Genomic DNA, 25,264 nt, shown 5'->3' with positions numbered 1-25,264 from the left:
AATTTCCTAAGGCTCGATTTTTATCTCTGTGGAAGCTGTCAGCCCGCTTCCTTTTGATACCGACCTCAGTCAGCCAACAGTGTGAAAGGAAGAAAAATGAGGCAAAAGAGAAAGTCTCTTTTGTTCAACTGTTCACGGCTGTGGCAGCATTTCTAAGTGCACTGAACTAAATATTCTCTCTGATGGGGTAAACGTATCGCGACTTGGCAGTGCCACATAATCTTGTTTGCTATGGTTTAACGACCCCCATGGCTCCTGTTTTTATGTTTAAAAACATCCTGTTTACTGTGCATTTGTTATACACAGATCTCTGGACATGCTCAATCATAAATGATATCCCCTTTTTATTTCTCTAAAATATGAGCTCTGACTAAATAGGATTAGAACGTTATTGTGGCTCGAAAAATTGGTTTAATGCTCAGTCGGCTTAAGGATTTGCTCACTGTTTTGTATATTTTTTTTATGGAATATGATGTTTATCACGAAGCAGCTTTGTGTGTGTGTGTGTGTGTGTGTGTGTGTGTGTGTGTGTACGTCTCACCTTTGGAAAGCGCTCTTTGTACACATGGTTCATCATGACTATCTCATTATCATAGCAGGAGGAGGAGCGTCCTGGGCTGGGGGGGGGGGGAGGGGGGGGGGGGGGGGGGGGGGGGGCAGAAAAACATGGAATATAGTTAAAAACATTTGTTTTTTTTTATTATGTTATAATGTGTTTTGTGTAATAAAGAACACATCTTAACCGTGCTTAAGATTAGATTAGCACTTAAAATGATCCAATAAAAAGACAAAGTTAGCAGTTCAACTTCAACATTAAAATGAGACTGTAAGTAAAAATAACACATTATTTATCCTTATTTACAAAGGAATTAAAACGCTCTCTCTGGCTCACTGGCTTTTTCTGCTACAGCCTTCCTGGTTTGGTATACGGTAGCTTATTGTAGCTAATGTTAGCTGTCGTTAGCTAAGCTAGCTTTGGAACTGACATTACTGAGCCAATATGTAACTTAGCCTTGCTTTAAGTGAAGTAAATTAACTGTTTATACATTATTTAAAGTGAGCATATGTTACTACTTGCTGAACTGATAATGCCAATACTAACGCTCAGTGTAACAGAAGTACAATAAAAGGCAGCAAAATGGCCATTATAGTGCAACATCTATAATATCTAGTTTGCTAACATTAGCCCACATAAGCTACTGGTTTTAATGATACATTTAACATTTTTGTTTTGAAGAGGAATGTGTTATTTCTTCTTCACTTTAACAACAAGCTTGTCTCAAAGCATCCAGCTGGAAGTTTGCTAACATTGGCTAACATTAGCTACCATAAGTTACTGGTCATGCTAAACCGAGTTATGACCTTGTCTTGATATACACACAGCGCTAACTTTCTCTGTTCATTGGCTCATGTCACCTGCTGATCAAATCAGACATGTTAGCTTTAAACCAGGAACATTCAGGAAGTTATATAAAAGCAACAACGAGATCAAGCAGGGGCAACCCCTGTAAATCTGCTTATAGAGAGTCCTTTTAAAAAAGAGGATAGTGCTTTTGGGCAGCTCATGTCACTGATTTAATCTCATGGGTGGTGTTGGTGGTGGTGGTGCTGACCTGAGGCTGCGGGAGCGCGGGCGCATGTGGGGAGAGCAGTGGCCCCCATCATCATCCGTGATGCTCTCGGTGCTGCCAAAGTGCTTGGATAAGAAGTGGAGCTCATCCATGGTGGGCTGGAAGGGCAGTTGGTGCAGCCGCTCCTGAGAGGAGCTGGAGGACTGGAGAACGGGGGAAGAGGAAGAGGAAGAGGAGGGGAGGCAGGAGCAAAGGGGTGGAGGAGGAAGAGGAAGCAGACGAGGGCGGGGAGAGGAGGGGAAGCAGAGGAAGCAGAGGGAGAAGTTGGCAGATGAAGACAAGAAAAGGGAATATTGGAGTGGGTGGAGATGGACGAACAATCACCCTTATTATTATTATTACAATATTTGCAGACCTTGTGGACACCGCCGATGACAAACTGAGATTTTAAAAGTTAATGAAAGTGTCCAATGAGCCTTGGGTCAGACCGATCAATCTGTCTCACAGACTAACCTTCGTCTCGCCCCGTCATTTGCCTCCGTGAGACCTGGACCTCGTCCACTTACTTTGCTAACCGAAAGATCGATCCCCGATCAATCACAGGTGACAGACTTTAACTGAAAACGGTCAGACTCAAAAGGGTGGATGAAACAAGAGTGGAGACTCAATTTCCCTTTGGGTTTTTCATGCATGTCCTACTGATTGCGTTGAGGTCGCTCCACCTATCCAATCTCTGAACCACTGTCTCGGTAAGCGGGGAGTTTATAGTTGGAGTTACGTTCCAGGCTAGCTGTTTCCCCTTGTTTCCAGTCTTTGTGCTAAGCTAAGCTAACAGGTTGCAGGCAGTAGATTCCTATTTACGGTACAAATGTGAGAGCGGTGTCAATCTCCCCATATAATTGTTGGCAAGAAAGCAATTCATGAAACCACGATATCAGTCAGTGACGGAATCTTTTGTGTGGAAGTGTGTTGGATTATATCTTTAAATGGATCACTGAGGAGCAGACAGAGCTGAAGCTAGGACTGTGCACCACAACTCTCATTTATAAAAGTCAAGTATTAATTCAGTAAAATTTCCTTTTACTTCTAATTATAGTGTCTGGCTGTGTTAAAATTAGAGCAGAATGTGCTCCATCTCATGCCGGTTTCTCCCCCCCCCTCCCACACACACAGACATACACACACACACACACACACACACACACACCCGTCTACAGCCAGATGGAGAGCAGGAACCGGGCCTCTGACGTAGCGGTTATGCAACAAGACACACCAAAAGACACGAGGGGGAGAAAAAGAAGTGATGCTGGAGATGGACCACGTTTCAGTGTGTTGTGTGAGTGTTTTAAGTGAAAGATTTGAAGACGATGATGATGAAGCTTGCTTTAAACAGCAATGCCTTAATGATAATAATAAGTCTTGGCATGGTGAGAATCTGACAAAGGATGCAAAAGGAGACTCTAGAGATCACATCTGAGTTGATTACTGTAATTTATCACAATCTTTTATAGCTGGTGTAAAACTGCTTTCTGAGTACGCCTTCGCCAACACGACATGATTCAGATATGTTGCTATGAATGAATTATAGACTGAACATTGTTTAAAATTAAGAATGATATTAAAGTGGATATTGTTACAACAACTGAACGGTCAATATTTAGATTTAATATCAAAATTTGTATTCGTACTTCTACCACTTCACACAGTTTCAGCTATTTTTCTTTCAGTTAACAATTTCAACTGTTTCATTACTTATAGCTAACAATCAAATAAACATTTATATTTCTCTGTTGAGCTGATTGGGTTTAGTTGTTGTACATATAGACTGGGTATAAGAAGTGGACGCCTCGAGGTCGACATTTTGGCCGTCGCCATCTTGTTTTTTTTGCAGCCAGAAGTGAAACCAGAGGGTGGAGCTAAGTACAACCAAATGCTGAATAAGACATTTTTAGGAAACCAAAATGTCGCAATTATCTTTCCTGAAGTAAAAATGTACTGTGAAAGAATAAGTTGTAAGACGAAAACATGTACAACTCCCAGACCGGACAACGTCATGGTAGCAACCTGTCAATCACAAGATAGCCCCGCCCTAAAGCATCGCCCTGCTTTACAATCTATTTTACTCTAAATGGTCTGAAATTTACTAAATGAAAGACTTGAAACTAGCGATTCAGAAAATAAACTCATGTTAAGATGTTTACTGAGGTAATAAATCAAGAGAGAAGTAGAGTCAGTTTCGGGAAGGGAGTGAAGTTACTTACCGTTGAGCTGGGAGTGTTGGTGCCATATCCTGAAGAAGGCAAAGACGCTAAAGACCATCGTCGTCCATCTCTGCAGAGAACACAAATGTGACATTGGTTAAAAACCTGGCACATACATCACACATCATACAAAATACATCGTACAAAATACATAAAGCCCAGATACACATTAGCTCGACTGTCTTGTGTTAACTTTCTAAAATATTGTTGGCACCTGTGAATTAATACAACTGACTGTAGACATAACCCTGATCACCTTTTCCCCCCATATTATGTGGAGTCATCTCAATTTCAGCTGCACTACACAAATTGCATTCATTAGACCAATGACTTCTATCACATGTAGTTTGCCCCAGGGGCCTTTCTCAGTGAGAAGACCCATTCATTTTGCGTCTGTGTGCCTCGGTCGCACAGTGACAGGCACGCAGACGGATTTGATAAATGAGGACAGAGGATTTATACTCCCAACACTGTGTCTGACTGAGAGACAGAGAGAGAGACAGAGAGAGAGAGAGAGACAGAGAGAGAGAGAGAGAGAGAGAGAGAGACACAGAGAGAGACAGAGAGAGACAGAGAGAGATCTAAATAGTGGTCTAAATTGGGCCTCTTCACATCCATCTTTGCCTATAGAACACATTATTTTGCACTACTGCCGTCACTTTGGCTTCTTTAAATATGCTATAATGGCTTCGGAAAAGCCACAAGAGCATCAGGGTTGCCCACATGAGACCTGGCTTGTGGCCGTTCAACCCAAAGGTGTTGGATGGGGCTGAAGTCAGGGTTCCTCCACACTGAACAGGGAAAAAAAACATTTCTTTATGGACCCGGCTTTCTGCACGGAGGCATTGTTTTGTTGAAACTTAAAAAGGGTCGCTATTGTCTAAATGTATTGTAATATTGTAATTCTACTATAAAGTCAATGGTAAAAAAACACGTTCATACGAACATATTCATGGCCACCCGTCCACACACACCGACCATGTGTCAGCAGAGCAGCTTGAATAAACACTGTGATGATGGTTTGGCCCCGTCATACATGAGTCAGCCCGTCACACCGCGAGAACCCACGAGTGCAGCGGGAGGCTCGCCGCTCCTCGGGAATGAGCGAGACCTCGCACCGCAACAGATCCCCCACCTCCTCTCTCCTCTGACGCTCACTCGTTCTCCCTCCTAACCCCCCCCCCCCCCCCCCCCCACCCTCCCTTCATCTCCCGCTGACTTGACTTCTGTCCGTCTGTCTGTCTCCCCTCGTCCGTCTGGCATTCTGTCCCTCTCACACCATTTCGGCTCAAAAACAATTGGAAATTGGAATCGACATATGCAGAGACCTTCTGGAGGAGGCGAAGGAGAAGTGCGCCGGGTTGCTGGGAGAGAAGTTTCGCGGGCTGTCCAGGGGGCTGCTTCCTGTTGGGACGACAAGACGTGCACACAGGATGAGACGCAATGGGGGAGACATACATGTGGTAAAAGGAGATGTTACGAAGAGTCAAGTTATCCTGTGAACAAATGACCACAGGAAAGCACACTTTAAAGCATCTTACCACGCCGTCCTCAGTTTCCCTGTAAAGCGCCTCTGATTCTGTGGTTCAATACGACAGCGTGACGAACATTGGGTTGGTTTTTCGGGGGTAAAAGGGTTGTTGAAATCGATTTTGATTTTTTTCAAAATCATAAAGGCCCATCATTGATTTTTAGCCTGATGAATGCTTTGTTGCTGGACTGAGAGATATGATCGAGGGCTTTTTCATAGATGACTATATCAGGCCGACTAACTTAAGGGAGCAGCCAGAATAAAGACGAGGCGTAATCTACACAAACCTTTCGTCTGTATCAGATTTAGGGATCAGTCAGGTCAGGCCAGTCAAAGTGACTTCTGATGGATTAACACAGATGGAGATCTATCCGCATGGGGCTTTTTGTTATTGACTACTTGTTTTATATAAAACCAAACTCAGTTAATTAAAGGAATAGTTTTACATTTTGGGACATTTGCATATTCACTCTCTTGCCGACAGTTGTGTGAGAAGTTTGATACCGCTCTCCTGTACGCTAAATATGAAACTACAGCCATCAGCCGGTTAGCTTAGCTTAGCACAAAGACTAGAAACAGGATGGAAACGTTAGTGTACAAAAACTGAGGTGCAAAGATACCAAATAAACAAAAAAGAACACTTTAATTAGTGAGCTCTAGAGGTGTTGGTCTGCGGATTTTGTATTTTGTATCAATCTTCTGAATCTGGCAAGAAAATAAATATGTTTTTTTCAAAATGTCTTTACGTAATGGGATTATGATTAATTAACCAATTTCAGTTTCAGTTAAAAAATAAATTTAGCTGTCCAGCCGAGGCAGGAAAATCCCATTAAATTGGCAGAAAATAAACAGGTTATATCCTTAAACTGTTTTTTATTCTTTCTTTAATAGATTCTGTGGAATCCAAGGGATGAAGAAAGTTGCCTTGTCCTCCGTCAATAAATGAAGAAGAACAGGTCACAGCTGAGGACCTTACGTACCGAGGTGCCCGGGGAGGGGGAGAGGGGAGTGTGGGCGAGGCAGCGTGGGAGAGGTGGTGGTCAGGATCAGACTTTTCCTGTTGCTTGTACGGCAACTGTGAAGAAAAAGAGAGAGAGAGAGAGAGAGAGAGAGAGAGAGAGAGAGAGAGAGAGAGAGAGAGAGAGAGAGAGACGCATGTAAACAAGGGAGGACACTGCAATCACGGAGTCGAAATGTGCGTGCAGGAGAGGCGCACGTCGGCTCGTTACGTGGAGCACGATGGCGATAAGGAGAATTTAATTTCCTCAGTCATCCATCCCTGTCTGCCTCCGCTCGGCCCAGATAAGAAATGATGGGGGGGGGGGGCAGAGTTAACAGAGAGTAGTGACGACAAGCGAGGGAGAAATGACAGGATGGATGAGAATGGTTTTTAAAAAATAGCCTCAATTAATTATGTTTTGGACACTTAATAGCAGTCAGTACAACACTGAGTCACCTCAGTTCTGCCTGTGGACTCCACACACATTCATTCATACTCAATCAATCAATCAATTCACACACCATTATGCAGTGAATTGAGGAAGCTTTTTGTGTTCTTGTGCTTTTTTTGGTGCGCGATCCCCTTTGTATTTCCTCAGAACGCAGGTGCAATTTAATGCGAAGGCTTTTCAAAGTATGTGCGACATAATACGCTTTGGTTTCCAAGGTAGTGACTTGTGTGTGTGTGTGTGGGGGGGGGTCCATCAACAGCTGGGAACAAAGAAGACAGAACAAACGGAATGCAAACAGCACCGCTTCGTCTCTCTCTCTCTCTCTCTCTCTCTCTCTCGCTCTCTCTCTCTCTCTCTCTCTCTCTCTCGTGGGTTCACGTGACTGTGAAAAAAAAAAATCAAGGTTGTGCTAGTTAGAGGGAAGAATCTCAACTCGACTGAAATGCATAAAAAAACGGAGCATACTGCGGTTTCACTTGTGCAAATCTCTCCTCTTCAATCCCATAATGTTCCCATAGATGGACGTACACTGCCGGCTGTGTTCATCGTTATTTACTGGACGGCACTGAGCCAATCAGGGGATCTAAGGGATCACGCATTTTCACACAAAGCCACTAGTTCAGCTTTAGGGACGCTGCACCGCATGTCATGTGACGAGGAACGACAAATCAAAGAGGCCATAATAGTGCAGTGAGAAGTCCACATGAAAATAAAGTTGGTCTGAAGAAGAAGAAGAAGAAGAACAACAACTACAACAACAACAACAAAAAGAAAGCTCTTGACACAAATCTGAAAAGCTCTGTACTTTGAACCCGGCCTCTAACTCGGCCTCGTCAGTTTCCCCTTCGCTGTCGAGTGGTGCAAAGTAATATCTACACGTGTGCAGCATCAGCATCAGCCAAGCTTCATTGTGCCCTGACACAACAAATATGGTGAAAATGGCTGTTGGAGTCATACCAGCAGACAATTAAGCCAGCCTCTCTCGGTCGCTCCCATCTAACAATATGACAATAATTTCACAAAACAGAGGCAGCGCCATCTCATCTATCGGTTTTCATTATTCTGACCGCACACAGGATGCCCTGATCGATCCCATCTTTAACTGGCCTCATTGATATTGATCGCGTATGCCAATAGGTTGGATTTTAACGGGCAGGTCCGATAAACTGCTGTTGTGCCATTTCACACTTTTCCGAACTGGATCAATTAAATCCCGGCGTTGTTCTTTAACCTTAAACCGTTTCGTCTGGAGCCCACAATAATCTCAGTGTAACACGGTCGCTGCAGCAACTGATCCCGGCTGCATCCCCCGATACCTGTCGCCTCGGTGGGGCAGAAAGACTGGGAGAGATTCGAACCGAGCGGCAGGACTACTCCTGGTTAATGGATTCTCAAGCGCTGCAGGAAATCAATGGGGGCTGGCTGTAAACATAGGAACGCACACAGCGCTTGGACTTGAATTCCTGTAGGTTTCCCGCTCGATGGTCGTTCAAGATCAGAAGAGGGGAAGGACGCACCCCGCTAGGGTGGAGGTAGAGGGAGGAGATAGGGGATGTCAGCTCGATCCTGACATGAAAGCAAGTACATTTCTAAGGGGGGGGGGGGGGGAACGGGGGTGAGAGCAAATTCAGTAGAGACAGAGAAAAATAAAAAAGGAAAAACAAAAGATTAGAGATGCAGGTTGAAGGCGCTCTCAGCGGTGCTCATCACCCACACAGGCGCAAGGTAAACATGACCCAGTTTTTCCCACCATCACACACACACACACACACACACACACGTATATTCACGCAGCACAAACACCATAGAGGGCGTAAACAGAGCACACGGGGGAATATTGTTCAGTGGGAGCAGATGACACAGGGGGAAGGGTAAAGTACGGCTCTGACAAAGCCAGACAAACAGGAGCCGTCAATCCTCGGGCATGTTCACACTCCTCCCTCTGCCTAACAGCGGGGGGGGCCCCATTACTTCAATATTGATCAAACCCAACCGCCCATTTATATCAAAACCGCGCAAATGTAGCCGCGGTGTGCAAAGTCAAACAGAAAGTAGATCTGAGGCGTAAGAGGAGGAGGAGGAGGAGGAGGAGGAGGGAAACACATAAGACGGATAAGTGAGGCGGAGGCGGAGAGGGAGGAAAGAAACTGCCGGTGAGGGGGTCGGGGAAGACGGGTGTGTTTACCTCCGCAGCGTGAGAGGGTGAACGAATGGGAGGAAGAAATAATGGCGAGCATAAATCACGGAGATGTTGGCGGAAGAGATAACCAAACAAGCATCGCATGTTCAGTGCTTTATGGTTTTATTGTACTGTATGCATCTCTGGGGTGGAGTTTTATAACAGCACGGGGGGGAACGGAGCACTTTATTCCTGGGGAGCGAAAAAACCCGAGGAAATGATGTAGTTGGCGTCTACGACCCTGGAGGGGACGGGAGAGGGCAGGGAGCCGCGGTCACATGACGGCTTGTTGCTATGCAGCGAGTGGCAGGAGAAAGGAGGAAAATGAATACTGCTAATTAAAAAAGTCACTCGAGTTCGCAGTTGCCAGTGGTGGAGGGGGAGCGGCAGAAGAAGTAAAGTCAAACAAATCACCTGACATCAGCTGAAGAAACCAGTGGCAGGCTGGCCCAGTGACACTCAATAACCAAAATAATAGTCTTCCCTAAAATGACCACAAGGGAAATTGTGAAAAAGAGGAACGTAATCTTAGGGATGCTGGCATTTTTAGTCACTTTGTATTTTGAGTGATTCAGATTCTACGTCAGTTTATTAATACAAATGTGACATAAAAGAATACAACTTTACTACAGTAACCAAACAATATGATATGTAGTTTGTGTTTTATCTGATACTTGAATCTGAAGAGTTCTCAGTTTCTGGTACACAGAATACCGGTAGTAGAAATAGCTGCCAATGTCAACCCTTACTGTCCAGCCCTGATGTAAATATGTGAGAGAAGTAAAGTTTCATAGTGGGAACTCTGCAGTAACAGATATGTGTCTCTCATATAGACAGTATGTATTGATTCCTATTAGCCTGTTTGAGCCTCTTTAAGTGAGTGAATCCAACAATGGTGTCCGCCATGGTCAGTGAGCAGCAGTAAAAGGACAGAGGAGGCGGTCGTGGTGAGGAGCCTGAGGCCCCACACTGTCCTCCCTCTGCTCCATCACGTCGCCACCCGACTGCACCGAACACTGTGTTAAATGTCAAAACCATCGCCTGGCCTGAAACACAATAACCAGGAGGAAAAGTCCAACATTCTGCCTCTTTCCTACCCACGTCCCTCAGCTCTTTGGGGTCCCAAACATCCCTGAAAGCACTTCAGTCTGGAATATTTTTGCTTCTTCTTTCTGTCTCAGTCTGGGGGATTACACAGCAGCTGACAGCAGCGATATCTATCAAGCACGGGTAAATTTAGTGCTGCTGTAGAAGCCCGTGTCCTCAAAAGTGTTTTTCCTGTAAGAGAGGCCCTGAGAGGGAGACCGTGGAGGACAAGGAGGCTCAAACTGAATGAGAGTCTCATCTCTCTAAGAGGAGAGGAAAGACAGGGCCCTTCACTGGAAGCTAATGGGAGATGTAGCACACACACACACACACACACACACACACACACACACACACACACACACACACACACACACACACACATATATGTACTACCATCAGCTTTGTGTGTGAATCGAACACAGGGCTCCTCCGGGGGGAAAAGCTGCAGCACTTAGAAGGAGAGACTCTCTGGTCTGACTCAGGTGTCCCGGCCTCCCGCTGACCTCCTTTGGGTTTTTTTTTTGCACATAACCGGTTAAGTGAAGAGTAATGAGTTATTTAGTTACAGAGGAAGAGTGTTTGAGACGATGTGCTGTATGTGTGCGAGGGTGACTCTGAGCTCACCGCCCCGCAGCGCAGTGCACCTGAGCCCAAGCACCCGAGGGAAACACACACACACACACACACACACACACACACACACACACACACACACTGACTCTTCCTGTAAAAGGAGTCTTACAGTAAATATGCATTTGATGGCCGTTTGAAGCTAAAAAATGATCCATGCAATAAACAAGTTGCACTAAATATACAACATTATATGTATGATAAGGTAAAATATTTTTGGTTTTGGGAAGGCTGAAATAAAATGAGACACTCTTTGATTAATGAATATCACTCGTACTGCATGCCTGTACACCGGCTTCAGCATTGTGGAGAACCTTCAACAGCTCGCGACAGACCTGCCGTGCGTAGTTAAGGTTATAAAAATACAGAAAGAAAGAATAAAAGAAAGCAGAAAGACAGGGAAAGAGAGAAACCAAAGAAAGAAAGAGAGAGAGAAAGAGTGAGAGTGAGGCAGTTAAAGCCAGTGTGCGTGTCTGGCATGCTCACGTAACCTTAGTGAGCTGGTCCCTAATGGAAGAGCCGACACAGATATCACCCCAGGGCCCTGCGCTCTATCTCAGCCTCTCCTCCTTTCACCTCTTGAACACGCTCCCTCCCTTTCTCCACCTCCGTCACGTTCATTATCTTAATCATCTCGTTTCTTCTCTCTTTTCCCCGGCAGGGACTTTCCAGCAACTAGAGGGAAGTGCGTCCTAAACTTCACGCATTGCTCAGCAGTCATTTTAGGCATTTAGAGAGGACTTTGAATTCAAATAAGATTCCATGTTTGGTTGTTTGTGGCAGGAATCAGATAGGGAGAGGCTTCCTGCGTTACTTCCATCTGTCTGTCCGTGTGTCTGGGGCTCAGGTGTGCCGAGAGCGAGAGTCTCTGCCGTAATAGAAGCCGGTTTAATCCCTGATCAGTGGGGGGGGGGGGGGGGGGGGGATGAAGTCACTCTGAGAGACTCAGCACGACATCCATTATACAGCACAAACTTTCAGGCTGTTGACATCAGCGGGATTGAAAGTATCAATTTAAAATTGCAGAGGTAAAATAGCGCTAAAATGATTTATTCCAAGAAATGCGATGATGTGAGATTTTATTCATCCCTGCAGGAAAATTCTGTCAGGGCTTCACGGTAAAATGCCAACTACAGCTGCTAGAGATTCGAGGTCTTGCACAAGAGTCCTAAAGGTTGGGTAAAGAATCCCCCCAGATGACCCTCAGGATCAACACCTCTCGTCATCGGCGAATCAGACTGCGGAGAGAAAACCCATCTGGAAGTCATTGCTCTGTCTGACTCATACTTGGCTCATGCAATCACTGATTGACCACGCCCGGCGGTGCATCGGTCTACAGGCAGGTCTAGCTGTGATGACTCACCTTTTCAATGACGTGATGTTGTGTTTCCAGAAGGGTCAACAAAATCAGAATAACCATAATATGTAGTGGCGAATAAATCTCAGTCTTGAGGCTCTGACTAAGCCTCATTTCAACAACATCACTGTTGTCATTTTGGTGTTAAAACGCATTAATAATAGTTTGACTCGAATGCCAGGAGATGAGGGTCGTCCCTCACAACAACAACAAAATACCACAGTCTCTGAAAGGAAAGTGGAATCTCTCTCAAACGCATCTTCTTTTCCAAAGTCCCAAATTATATCTCAAGACTAAGAGTCTGCAATCACGCAGGTACATCGCTCACCACGATCGCCATCTTAGTTCAGCATGATCGCATGCTAACATTTACTGAACACTGAGATACTTCAGTCTGGACCAAAGTGCTGGACTGACTGACATCATTTGCAGAGACACGCCGCTAGCAAGGCTAAAAAGAGATCGCATTCACTTATCTCACAACAGATGAGGTCGGTTTAAGTGCTTTAACGTTAAATTGATTTGAATACACAATTCATAGTCGATGTAGTCGATTGAAGCGATCAATTCCTTTATGTGTGCTATATTGACCGTGTCGGCAGTGCCTACATGTACCAGGATGCATTGCGCGCAAGCTACTGCCGCCCAGAGTCCCCACAGACCGTCTGCTCTCGCTGCCGAATGTCGGATACAGACAAAGTGTCCTCGTCCACAGCGTCCTCTGCAATTCTGCCACGCATTCTTTTTGCTGTTTGAAGCGTAGCTAGTTTGCAATAGAAGCAAATGAGAATGAGGAAGTTCGACAGCACGCTCCCAGAAGCGGAGATTATACACCCAAGCTGAAATAGCGGCATTTAGTTCTTGCTTGCCTCCAACTACGTCACTGTCAGCTCAAATGGCGACGCTGGATTCAGGGAGGATGACACATTTTGCCGCTGCAAACTGAGCATTCTCGATCATTGTTGAGGAATTTATTGATTCAATCCACTGCATTTACCATCAATTGGTCAATGATTGGACGTCCGCATAAAAGATGGCGAATGTTCCCTTTAAAATTAGCATATCGCATATCATGCAACTTGAAAGGATCCTGCAATTTACTCATTGCATCCTTTGCCGGAACTTTACACTAACAGCTCCAGTAACAGTATTCTGTATTATACTAAAAATCACTAAGACTCTCGACATGCACATTCAGCAGAACAGAGCAGACATCTGAAACCAAGTTTGGCACACAGTGACCTCAGTAGTTACACAGTCAATACGAGCCACTTTGTAACGTATACTGCAATGACACTGTAGACTCACACAGAGAGAGAGAGAGAGAGAGAGAGAGAGAGAGAGAGAGAGAGAGAGAGAGAGAGGGGAATGAACAGGAAGCTAGCGCTACCACACCTCACAGCACAGAGGAGCCAAATCATCGCTGCTCTCGTTGTACCTTCTAGTGCGTCGAAACATGCTGCTCGCTGGGTATCTGGGCGCAACTCTGTGTAACCGGAGCAGCAGCGACAGCCGAGCGACGAAGGGAAGAGCAGTCAGAAAGCAGCGGGTCTCTGGGAATATGTCATTGCGGTGCAACGCATACTGCAGCTCTCCCACAAGCTTTAGATGTGCGCCGATGTCTGGGCAAGTGTGGGCAAGACCCGAAGGAGAGGGAGGGAGGGAGGGAGAGAGAGAGAGAGAGAGAGAGAGAGAGAGAGAGAGAGAGAGAGAGAGAGAGAGAGAGAGAGAGAGATGTTGGGTGATAGGGTGGGTCTGTCCTTTAGAGAGGAACAACAAAAGGCGGTACAGAGCGTAATTTGTGTGACTTATTGGTGGAGGTTTTCCGTGCTCTCGATGTCTGCGCGCTGAAAGAACCTGACATGGAGTTAAAAGCTTTTCAACCGCAGGCCAGTGGACACCGTGAGTGAATGCAGCAGGAGGTAGCGAAGACATGACTTAGGGACACGGTCATGTGGCCTGTTGCATAACTGTCAAACAGATGTTGAATGGAGTCAAACATTAGAGAAAGCGTAACCGATGACGATGTGTGCCTCCCCCCCCCCCCCCACACACACACACGTAGATACTTTGAATGGCTGTGTTCGCCCATGAATGGATGCAGTAGGCAGATTGAATGCGATGCCAGCTCCACTGAGCTCATCTATAATGGATGGCGGGCTCATAGCGTCCCACGGAGGGAGGCATGATGGCAGAAATGGAAAGTATTGTTGGAGAGTGAAAGACAACGGTGAGGTGGAGAGAGGAGGGCACAAAGCAGAGTGGGGCCTGCTGCTTCATTTCGTGTGCGATTACCCATGATGACTTGGGACGAGGGGGCAGCGCAGAGAAGATGGATGGGGCCAGGAAATGGGAACGGGATGGAGACAGAGGTAGTGGGCTGTGACCACTAACACACACACACACACACACACACACACACACACACAGATTCACTCTTACTCAGTGGAGCAAAGAGATTACAATAAAAAAAAAAACTTAAGAGAAGTGTTAACATGCTATATGTCTTATTAATACCCTCTTCATAATAATCTATAAGCCATCCACATAACGTTTATTCACTTTCTTGCCGAGAGTTAGGTGAAAAGATCGATACCACTCTCATGACTGTACACTAAATATGAAGCTACTGCCAGCAGCTGGTTAGCTTAGCTTAGCATAAAGACTGGAAACAGCAAGGCTCCAACAGATACCAACACCTAAAGTTCACTAATAAACACATTATAAATATTACTAAAACTTGTATCAATTGATTTCCTCATTGATTAAATTGATCACCTTATAAAGGTTTTTATGAGAAACTTGTTTAGAAACAGTTGCCTATCGTTCTGTTTCTGGCCACCTGACAAATGTAAGTCCAACATTCACTCTGTATTTTGGATCTGTTTTTGGTCTCCACCCACTCACAAGGGAGATATGTTCACCAGCAAGTGGCTAACTTGGTGTGGCTGCGGTGTGGAGCTGAACAGTGGACTTGTTAGAGCTTGTCCTCTGAGAGTAGCAGCCTGTGGCGACTGGAGACCACAGGCTGCTGGGATGAGAGCCGTAAGACTCAACAGTGGGGTGATACACTACGAGCGGCCTTTTCACTTTTTATCTATCGTTGATACAAACGTTTTGTATCAGAGAAACTTCAAGTAAAAAGTATCAACAGAAAATTGTACTTGAAGTATCAAAAGTACTCATTAAGCAATCTCAATCTGCAAAGCAACTTGAAACTACAGCTGTCAAATAAATACAGTACAATACCTCCCTCTGAAATGTTTCACTATATCAAGACAAAGTTCTTTCATAGCCTTTAAAAATATTGTTTAAGTTTGACTTACTGTGTGTGTGATTGTGTTTTTTTTTTTGTCTTTTCTTACTGTTTTCCCGCTATGTGTCTGGTTTTGTAGTATATTTTTTATACTTCTGTTGCCCGTGGGTTGGCTAAAGCCGATTGGCAATATACTGATAAACTAACAACCAGACGAGTGTGTGAGAGGGAGATAGAAAGGAGAGCGAGAGAGAAGGGATTTAGAAAACAGGGTTAGGTGGAGCAGAGCCACAAGGCAGAGGGGTGGAAATGAGAGCGGAATAGAAACAGATTAATAACCTAAGCAATGAGAAGAGAAGCGGGGAGATAAAGACGAGTAACTGAGCGACCGGGAGAGGCAGAATGGCTTTCAGCACCATGGACAGCCTCCAGAGCTCCCGGCCCCCGGCTTTAATCAGACTCCGGCAGACTCCCCGGCACCCCTCCAGCCGACCCCCCCCCCCCCCATTCCATTCACACGAGGACTACACACTCCACACCACAAGCACCACTGAAGCATCCTCAAACCACAACATGTAGATCATGCTCAGCAGCTTCCCTTGATGCGATTGTTTTTCTTCACAAAGGGACCAGGTCCCCCCCCCCCCCCAGAGAGGATGGAAAAGACAGGGGGAAGGGTGAACGAGAGTAACACTCACCTGCTGTTCTTGCGAGGCAGGGGCAAATCCTTCTGGATGAAAGACAAAGGAAAAGAAAAAAAGAGGGAGATCAGGTACAAAGAATAATCATATATATATTTTCACGTGAGCAATAAAGTAAAACATGCCGTTTGCACCATACAGTATGTAGACAGGCCTTTAAGTTTAAAATGTAAAGTTCCCTTTTAAGTCAACATTTGAGAGCATTTTCCTTCTTAATTTGGATGTTCATACTTGAAACAGGATGTTGGGATTTGACAAAAAAACGAAAGAAGCCATGAATTCCTAATCAGGTAGAGAGAAAAACGTAAACTCACTTAGTGAAGTATCGGTGAAAAGATTCTGCCATCCTATGTTCATATGAGGATATAATTACGATCCCAGAAACCGATTAACTATATATATACTAAATCCCGCCCCAAAAAGAAACTGTCCAACCAATAGCGAGGCACAACAGGATGCTATCGGTGTTTATGCTAGCGTTAGCAGATTCCGGTTAGTTTCCCAGCAACTCTAAGTGAACACATTGTCCGTGATAGCGAACTAGCTAGCATTTACAGTTGATACAAATTAGCAACTGTAATTGTGATACTCGTTACCTGGAGAGGTTGGAGAGAGATATGTACGTTTCTAAAACGTTGGGTTTCTTCTCCATAAAAACCTGTGGAGCTAACATTAGCAGAGTGCGTTAGCACATCATTAACTAGCGTCAGCACTTCTATGCTACGCATGATGGTATACTGACTGTATGCACATGCTTCTTTTGCTTTTTAATGATTTTAACAATGAATCAAGACCTGCTCTGTCTTTTGTCCTGATCGGCAGTTGATGTGGTGATTCACTCTTACACTTTCATCTGCTGGCTTTAGTTCTTATCTTTATCTTTTTAGCCTTTTTTTGCTGCTGAATTAGTTTGACACTCTGGTGATATCCTTCAAATGCACATTGAAGACCCCGCTGTCTGCTTCACTGAAATCGCTTTTTATTCTTTCCATAAATTAGATTATTAGATATTTAGCGGGTAGTGGTGTGTGTGTGTGTGTGTGTGTGTGTGTGTGTGTGTGTGTGTGTGTGTGTGTGTGTGTGTGAGACTAGAACTTACTTTAAAAATGTGACTGTATGTACATGATGTATTTGGATCAATGTTTTTAAACCAGTCAGGCTGTTAATTTGAGCCAGGACACGCCCCCACCCCCCTTCCCTCTCTCTTCTATCCTCCCATCTCCTGAGACCAGATGGACAGAGTACATCGAGCAGCGGCCGCCGACACTCACTGCACCGAAATGAAAACAGTGTTTGAGCAGAGCCAGATCTCATGCCAGCACAGGCTGGCTCTTTACAAAACACTACACGCTGAGAGAGAGAGAGAGAGAGATGGAGGCAGGGAGGGGGCAGAGGGTGTAAACAAGGGTGGAGTAGAGAGAGAGAGAGAGAGAGAGAGAGAGAGAGAGAGATGAATCATGCCCACAGCCTTACCCTTGAGCCTGAGTATTCTTGCCTCCATCTTAACCCCTCGAGTGTGTGTGTGCGTGTGTATGTGTGTGTATGTGTGTGTGTGTGTGTCCTAGAAACAGTAAATGCCGTTTTGAGTGTCTCAGATGTGAGCCATCGCACAGTATACAGCAGCAGATGCGATTAATGCATTAGCCGCCTCACACCTTCTCCTGTCACACGCAGGGTAATGTTGTTAAGGTGCTGTTAGCGTCGCATCGACCACCTTCTAACCACAGTCAATGCAATTATAAGGTTAACCTTCAGATCAAGATGTGAGTGTGTGTGTGTGTGTGGACCTGCTACTGATCTCCACCGAAGCACAGCATATGTATTAAAGTGTGCATTACAAGGACAAACCTACAACACAGCAGAGTCGTCAGTCACCATCCATAAGATTAAGTCTACTGTTACCTCTAGAGGAGAAAGCGGAGTAGTGAGGCACCACAATATACCAAACATAGTGGAAAACACTCCCCCGATAAGAAGAATAGAAAAACAATAGTCTTCATAAGCCGGTCACAAGCTATTCCACTGCTTGTCTCCAGGGTTTTAGGTCGTTCACGGAGACAAATCCCTCCTCACAAGGACGACTGAATATTCAACCCATCGATCTCCAGCTCGCTTTGTCCTTCATTGATCAGGCTAACTGACCCTGAGCCGTCAGAGCCGAGGGGAAGATGACTTACAAGAGCGAGAGGCCTCGGTAAAGGCTTCCCACTGATGAGGAGGGTTAACCGTTCAAACAAGCCCTGACTAAGTATTACAGAGCAGCAGCAGTCCAGTGTAAACGCAACCGTGTCAAAAGTGTCTGATGTCTTTACAGCTATAAGACACATTGCCAGTATATGCAAGACATTCATGTTCCGCTCGGGATGAATTTTAATAACGTTTAAGGCCGTTTCAATTTGGTGAAGAGAATTCAAATGTCAAATTCAAATGCTAAATTTTAATTGAGCCAATCACGGCACATCATCGGGTTAGAGGCAACCGTGTTTTGCCGCCGTGATGCGGGAGACAAACCCCAGTGCCAGTAAAAGCTCCTGATGCGTGCGGTGAAGAAATAAGACCCTGAATACATTAAATGTGGATTCATAATGTCAGGCGGGGATGGGTGAGGGTAAGCAGAATATTTATTTTGGTCGTAGCACATATTTACAGCCCAGCTTGTTTTTTTCTCCTTTTTGTATCATGTTATAGATATTAAAAGTGGCCCGCGGAAAGTTTTTAAGAATCAAAAAGTGGCCCTAAAGTCACAAAAAACAACTGCTATACCTACATCTGCTCACTGTCTGTCTGATGTCCCTCTGAGGGACTATTTAATGTCCAGGCATGTCTAGACAATAAAAAAAAAGAGCCAGTTGGCACATTAAACAACGTGCAGCCGTCTACTGGTGCCTGAAATAATAAACCGGCACTATGAATATGATGCTTCCCTCCTCCCTTGGACTCTAGCTTACATCCCGGTGCTGCGGCAGGTAGCTCAATCAATCAATCCTCAGGTGACATGGCCTTTATTAACCCAGTAGAAATTCCATTAAAGTGCTCCTCTGTCACCCTCACTTTATTACAACTCTCAGTAATCAGTGTCACACACTATCTCCCTGAATGTCCCCAATATAATCCCCAATTCCACATTTAATTTGCAAAAAAAGGTGAGCTAGAGAGAGCTCATTTCCCAGTTCCAATCTCGACGTTGTCAGCGGTCATTGTGCCAGGGAGAGTGGCACACTGGTCCGCTTCCCAACATGCATCAGTGACTCACAGTCTCTGCGTTTTTCCAGCAAAGTGAAGAATAAGCAGACAAGACATCATCATGGACTCATCATCTTCGCTATTATTCAGCTCCTGAAGCCCAAATCCTCGGTGGCTCCATCCTCCTGTGGTGTGATTAGTGTGTCAGAATTCCACGCTCGTTGCTCGGCTGCGTCTCCCACGTCACAGCGCGTTGTTTAAAAAAAATAAATAAGACGTCGTCTGAGGCTGACGTGCAAACCGCATTTAGACCCCCCCCCCCCCCACGAGTCTCATTAATGAAGTCTGGTGGTTGGTGAAGGGTGACTGACAACAGACGGGAGGCTCCGTCACAAACATGACACGCCCACCGATCACAGATTAGAAAGCCAAACAGCTCCGCTCTATTTTTGCTCCCGTCTCTTTCTTTTTTTTTTGCTTCTTCCTCTCGGGGAGTGTAGCTGAGGTTGTGAGCATTCCGCCTTAATATTACTCCGTGTTTACAGACACAGGTCGGGCTTTTTAGTAACGAACCTGCAGATGGCCTCCTTCTGTCGGAGTGCGTTCTCTTTGGCAGCAAATAACCTCGTTAAAGGGTCGACAGCAGCCTTCACACGGTGTGTGTGTGTGTGTGTGTGTGTGTGTGTGTGTGTGTGTGTGTGTGTGCGCTATATGCACGTGTGTCTATGGTTGCCTCGTGTTGAGTCACTCCAGATGAATCATTTGTTAATACACTCAACCTGAGGCCTGAATGTGCAGAAATGAGAAGGATGTTGAAATTTGTCAATTTCATAAATCTTATCTGCATTTTATTATTTTTTTACTAAACCAATCAAATGCAGTACGATTTATCTAGCATGCTATTCTTCAGCCATTCTGTGAGGTGAAGTCAGCTAGTGTGCGAGGGGGCTAAACATGCCAGGGGGCTAAACAATGCAGGCAGTAAAACATAACTGAGACTCAACGTGAACGCCGCCTCCTGCTTCGTGTTTTCCTGCAATATGACGAACCTATAAAAAAAAAAAAGGTCCTTTTGCTGTTGTGTCCTTCACGTTATCGTTCCTGCACTAAAGGAACAAAAGAAAAAAAAAAGTCCCAGTCATAATATAAAAGGCATTAGCTGAGCTGCAGGCCTATAAAGCAAACTGCAGCTCTATCAGGATGGGCCGGCCGGTCCAATCATTTTGTGGACACACTGCGGAAAGAAAAATGGTTGGGGCGTGGACCCGGAGACGGACAATGGGGATCAATCAAGGACCGTCCTGCTGCCAAGACACAGTGACAGGACCAGCCATCATGTGCAGCGTCTGACAGAGTCTGACTGACTGATTTGGGTTTGACAGATGGAAAAAGGGAAAGAGGCTGATGAGTGTCATGTAGAAGTTGATGGTCTGGTGCCTATATTTGTGCCGCCATTTATCTTATTTCTATTTCATGTGAATGTCATGCCTGTCATGACAATGACTGATGAGAAAAAGTCGAAGCTTAAGTTACTCCGTGGTTTAATACAAATAACGGGTAACGTGTACGTTTTGTGGTCACAGAACTAGATTTCTGTGAGCTTCCGGTCGTTAGCCGTCACCACAACTGGACCCAAGAGAGAAAGACAGCTAATGCTAGCTAGACCCGCTCCTGTATAATGTGGATCGAACACGACACTGAGTGAGCAGGGGCAGCCGACGACTCAAGCGGTGGATGAAATAAAACCAAACAAAAAGTAACGTCGTGTGAGGATTTGTGCTAATGCTAGCATGCTAGGCTAACTAGCTTCCACTTTCCAGGTGGAACACAAGCACGACGGGTCCTAAATATCTGCTTTGCGTGACTATGTGGGCCAGTGAGCCAAATGAAGTGACGCAACGTGCAGCAGGCACAAAAATGTTCATTTCACGTTAGTCATGTTGAAGCGATGCATCACGGGTGTGACCCCTGACCCCAACTGCAAGGGAGTGGGGGTGGGGGTGGGGTGTCACCATATGGTGCTGAGAGAATGATTGTGTGTGTGAGAGAGAGAGAGAGAGAGAGAGAGAGAGAGAGAGAGAGAGAGAGAGACGGTTGGCATGATGAGACCCAGGGGAGTGACAACAAGGCTTTTGAGCGGGACAAGCAGAGCCAATCACACGTCAACACACACACACTTTACACACACACTTTACACACACACACACACACACACACACACACACACACACACACACACACACAGAGACATACAGCAAATCATTCAGCTCGGGCCAGCCAATATCTCTAAAATGCCAGTGACATAGCGAGTCTGACTCTATGATGATTAATTCCCTCGCATCTCCTGTCATACATCACGGCGGCAGAGCGGTGAGCTGCTCACCTCATTACTAATCCTCCCTTGATTCCTTTACACTCTCTCTCTCTCTCTCTCTCTCTCTCTCTCTCTCTCTTTCTCTCTCTCTCGATCTCTTCACAATGATGGGGGTCAATTTTCCCACTGAGTAGCTTCAGAGCTGCAACTGAGAGAATTCTCCATTTTTTTTTCAGCAATATACACTAACCAAAGTGTTCAAGAAAGTAAATGCACAAACACTTGCAGGGCGGGCTGCTCTCTATACGCCCGGCCTGCAGGCTGCTCATCCCCGCTCAGTTCACTCAACTAAATCACACAAAGATGGGGGGGGGGGGGGTGTATGACCCGTGGTTAAACAGACTGCTTCATAATGGATGAGCGCAGTGGTTTGCACGCGCCATATCTGTATGCATGAGTGACGACTCATTACCAGCATTTGGTGAAGGAGACGATGTGTAAGCTCCGCCTAATAGAAACGATCCTGAAGTGAGCTTTGTTAGGGGAACATATGGGATGTCCTGTATTTATCAAAAACTATGGGGTCACCACTTTACGTTTACGTTGACCCCCATTATGGGAGACACAGAGCAAGGACACCATCATGTTTTTGGGGGCTTTGCTTAGTGATGAGACTGCAGATTGCTGTATTGTTAAACTGTGATTGCTGCTGAAACAGATGGCTCCTTTAATCCATTAGCAATCAGAAAATTAAAGGGCAATTTTTTTTTATATCATCACTAAGTAAATTCTTAATATTGAACAAAAGAAATGTCACTGCTCCAGCTTCTCCAGTGTGAGGGTTTGACAGCTTCCCCAGTCTAACATTATACCAAAGCGGATATGTTTGGATCTGGACTGTTGGACCAACAAAGAAAAGCTTTATGATGGCATCACCGAATATCCAACTGAAGAAAATCATGAATCCATCATGAAAACAACTGCAATATATGAAATGGAAATACTGTCATGATATATACTGAGGCCTGCAGGTATATTGATAAAGGTTATACTTGGATTTCTATTATACACTGAAACTCACAGTAACTTGTCATATAAAACTACATGTGGACTACATGTGTCTTGTTGTGTGGCCTACAGCTGGAAACAATAGGAACATTGTTGTTTTTTTAGTATAGTAAATGACACATCACAGGATGACGATGACGAACCAGCTCACCTGCAGCCTCCGGCGCCGGATTATCCCCGAGTCATCCATGGCGTAATGAGGAGCGGCGGGGGTTTCCCCTCACTAAAACAATCTCTTGACCCCCCCAGCCTCTCCCCCCCCCCCTCCCCACCCACCCTCACTATTAAGATGTTTTTCAACCCGGCAGGGCTGCGGCATCCACCGGTTCACACCCGAACCGCACAGCAGCAACAGCAGCAGCAGCAGCAGCAGCAGCAGCGTCCTGGCGCACTCGGAGCCAAAGAGGCGCACGCAGTGTCACGTCGAAGAAGCCCAGGAAAACACGCGCATGTCAAGCAGTCACATTCCGTCTAGCTCCCAAAAAAATGTCTCTGGGAAAAACACACAACAAAAGCAGTTTGTCTCAGCCCCCACTTCTAACCTGCGTCTCGGGGGTTGCCAGTCATGCTGCTGTCTCTGCGGTCTGCGCTCCCTCTCGGAGCATCCTTGACATTTTGCCCAGAGGTGGGGTTCTTTTTTTTGTCTGTTGTGCGCTTTGATGCCGCCCAGCCGACCGGAGGCCCGAGCACAGATGTGTAAGTGAGCTACACGTAGGACGAGCCCGACCCAAGTTCTTCTGTTGCTCCGCAAGAACCTCCCGAAGAAACGCGAGCCTCTCCCCACATTCGCCCCACAAAAGGACAGCGTGTTCAAAAAAAGCTCCGCGCGGGTTTAAAAAATAAAATGACGGTCGGGGGCGATGATTTTTTTTTTACACACTACTGCGCCGTACAGTTGTTGAGCGGCGGCGCTGCTCCGAGACGCGTTTCATCCTCTAGAGCCCGGCTGACATTGCCGCTGATTCGCCGCTGTCTGCTCCCGTTAGCGTCACCGGGGGAACGAGGACAGCGCGCGCGTTCCTCCCCTCGCTTCACGTCTCCTCCGAAACACGCAAGTTTGAACTCCTCGTCTGCTTGCTTCCTTCGCTCCGTCCGTTGCTCCTCAACCTTCACTTCCTCTGACACTGGTGACTGGACGGGGCGACAGCAGCAACGCGATATTTGTAACCCCCTCTACCCCTCCTTTCTGGGAATCCCTCTAGCCCCTCCTCCTCCTTAGTTCACGCGGCTGAGTCTCCGCGTGAACTAAGAAGCGTACAGATACAGCTCACACTACATGGGCTCAGTTTAGGTTTTTTTTTTGTTTGTTGCTGCTGCTTTTATACCATGAACGTGGCGCGGGGTAGTTCAAGCTCACATTTGGGACGTTGAAGCTTTTCAGACGACAGCGTGGGTGTTGTGAATAGTGGGTGTACGGAGGCCGGTTGGTGACACGTTCAGCACCACAGACAGCGACACAGGGTCCACAGGAAACCGATAGCGTCGCCCCACGTTGCAGTAAACATTTGTGCTCATTTAATCACCTTTCGGGTCGTGTTGAGGGTTAAACGTAGGCTGATGCTAACACTGCAGTTGAGGCTACTTATAAGCCACTTGGTGGCTCTACAATGCAATGCAGATGTTGAATGTATCAACAAAAGGAAACATGGTGGCAGCAGGGGGTTAGCTTAGCTTAGCTTAGCATTAGCGTGGCTCTGTCCAAAAGTAACACAATCTGCCTACCAGCACATCTAATGCTAACATTAAAATGGTATATTTTTGTTTCATACCTACAAAAAACAATGTAGAAAACTGTCCAACACCAGAACTTCCTGTTCAAAGCTTGTCCTTCCCCCAGCGATAGTGTTTTCCTCCGATTAGAATTGTGTGGTGCAACCTATTATTGTCAGGGTTAGAGCTTTATCAGCGATAAATAGTGCTTAGTCTGACTCATAAATAAATACAAACAAGCCAGAGCGTTTTCCCCCCCCTACACCAGAACGATAATGTGTGGAGCCAGACCTTTCTATAGCGTTGACACTGTGTTGTATAGATAGGTCTCGTATGCAAAACTGGAGTCAGGTTAACATGAGGGGAAACACATTTCGACAGGGAAACAGACAAAACAAAAACCGGAGGCCAGAAAAAAACAAAAAGAAGGTCACACTGGGCAACACAATGTTTCCACCCACGACATTACTTCTGTGATTGACAGGGCGGTTGGCCCTTTGGCAAAGTCATTGCATAATGTCTTGCCGGGGATTAGGACTTTCATATAAAGTAACATATGTTCCAGGCTGCCCACACAGCCACGACCTCGTCTAGTGCCAGACACAGCGAGAGATCAGCAACAGAGTGTCCGAACCCGGCCCACGCTGACCGATTCTGAAAGGAAATGGGCAGGAAGACGGCAGGAAGGCTGCAGGGATGCTGTTGGTCCGCGTCCAAATGACTGGCAAACAATTTTGCATTGTAAGGAACAGACTCTCTGCAAAGAATTGTTAGCTTGACTGACAGACAAAGTGTCTTTTTCTGCTTCATATTGTTCTAACCTTTACCTCAACATGTAAACCAACTACAAATGTCTGTTTAGTCAACCGGCCACTTTGGTCCGGACTTCAATTTCTTAACTGCTATTGGGTGGATTGCCATGCAATTTTGTAGAGGCATTCATAGTCCTCAGAGGATGAATCC

At 45.7% G+C, this 25,264-nt stretch overlaps 1 protein-coding gene across 2 annotated transcripts in view; it reads right to left on the bottom strand.

The window, feature by feature from the left end:
• The window catches only part of LOC137878731 (microtubule-associated serine/threonine-protein kinase 1-like), a 37,468-nt gene extending 14,638 nt beyond the window's left edge, over window positions 1–22,830 (bottom strand). Inside the window, exons 1-7 of one of the 2 annotated variants that reach the window (XM_068719136.1) lie at window positions 22,743–22,830; window positions 16,024–16,055; window positions 6,344–6,438; window positions 5,161–5,236; window positions 3,833–3,902; window positions 1,614–1,774; window positions 542–617 (exon numbers count right to left, since the gene is read on the bottom strand). In XM_068719136.1, the coding sequence (XP_068575237.1) occupies window positions 542–617; window positions 1,614–1,774; window positions 3,833–3,902; window positions 5,161–5,236; window positions 6,344–6,438; window positions 16,024–16,055; window positions 22,743–22,781 (549 nt within the window). In that variant the 5' untranslated portion in view covers window positions 22,782–22,830. The remainder of the gene's footprint in view (window positions 1–541; window positions 618–1,613; window positions 1,775–3,832; window positions 3,903–5,160; window positions 5,237–6,343; window positions 6,439–16,023; window positions 16,056–22,742) is intronic. The other variant, XM_068719137.1, reaches the window with a different exon arrangement.
• Between the last annotated feature and the right edge of the window lie 2,434 nt (window positions 22,831–25,264).

Source organism: Cebidichthys violaceus, unplaced genomic scaffold (assembly GCF_023349555.1).
Source record: "Cebidichthys violaceus isolate CVI_PGR_0920_01 unplaced genomic scaffold, fCebVio1.0.p SCAF_23, whole genome shotgun sequence".
Classification (NCBI taxonomy): domain Eukaryota; kingdom Metazoa; phylum Chordata; class Actinopteri; order Perciformes; family Stichaeidae; genus Cebidichthys; species Cebidichthys violaceus.
The sequence above is the reverse complement of the archived record's forward strand: the minus strand, read 5'-3'. Positions and strand labels throughout refer to the sequence as shown.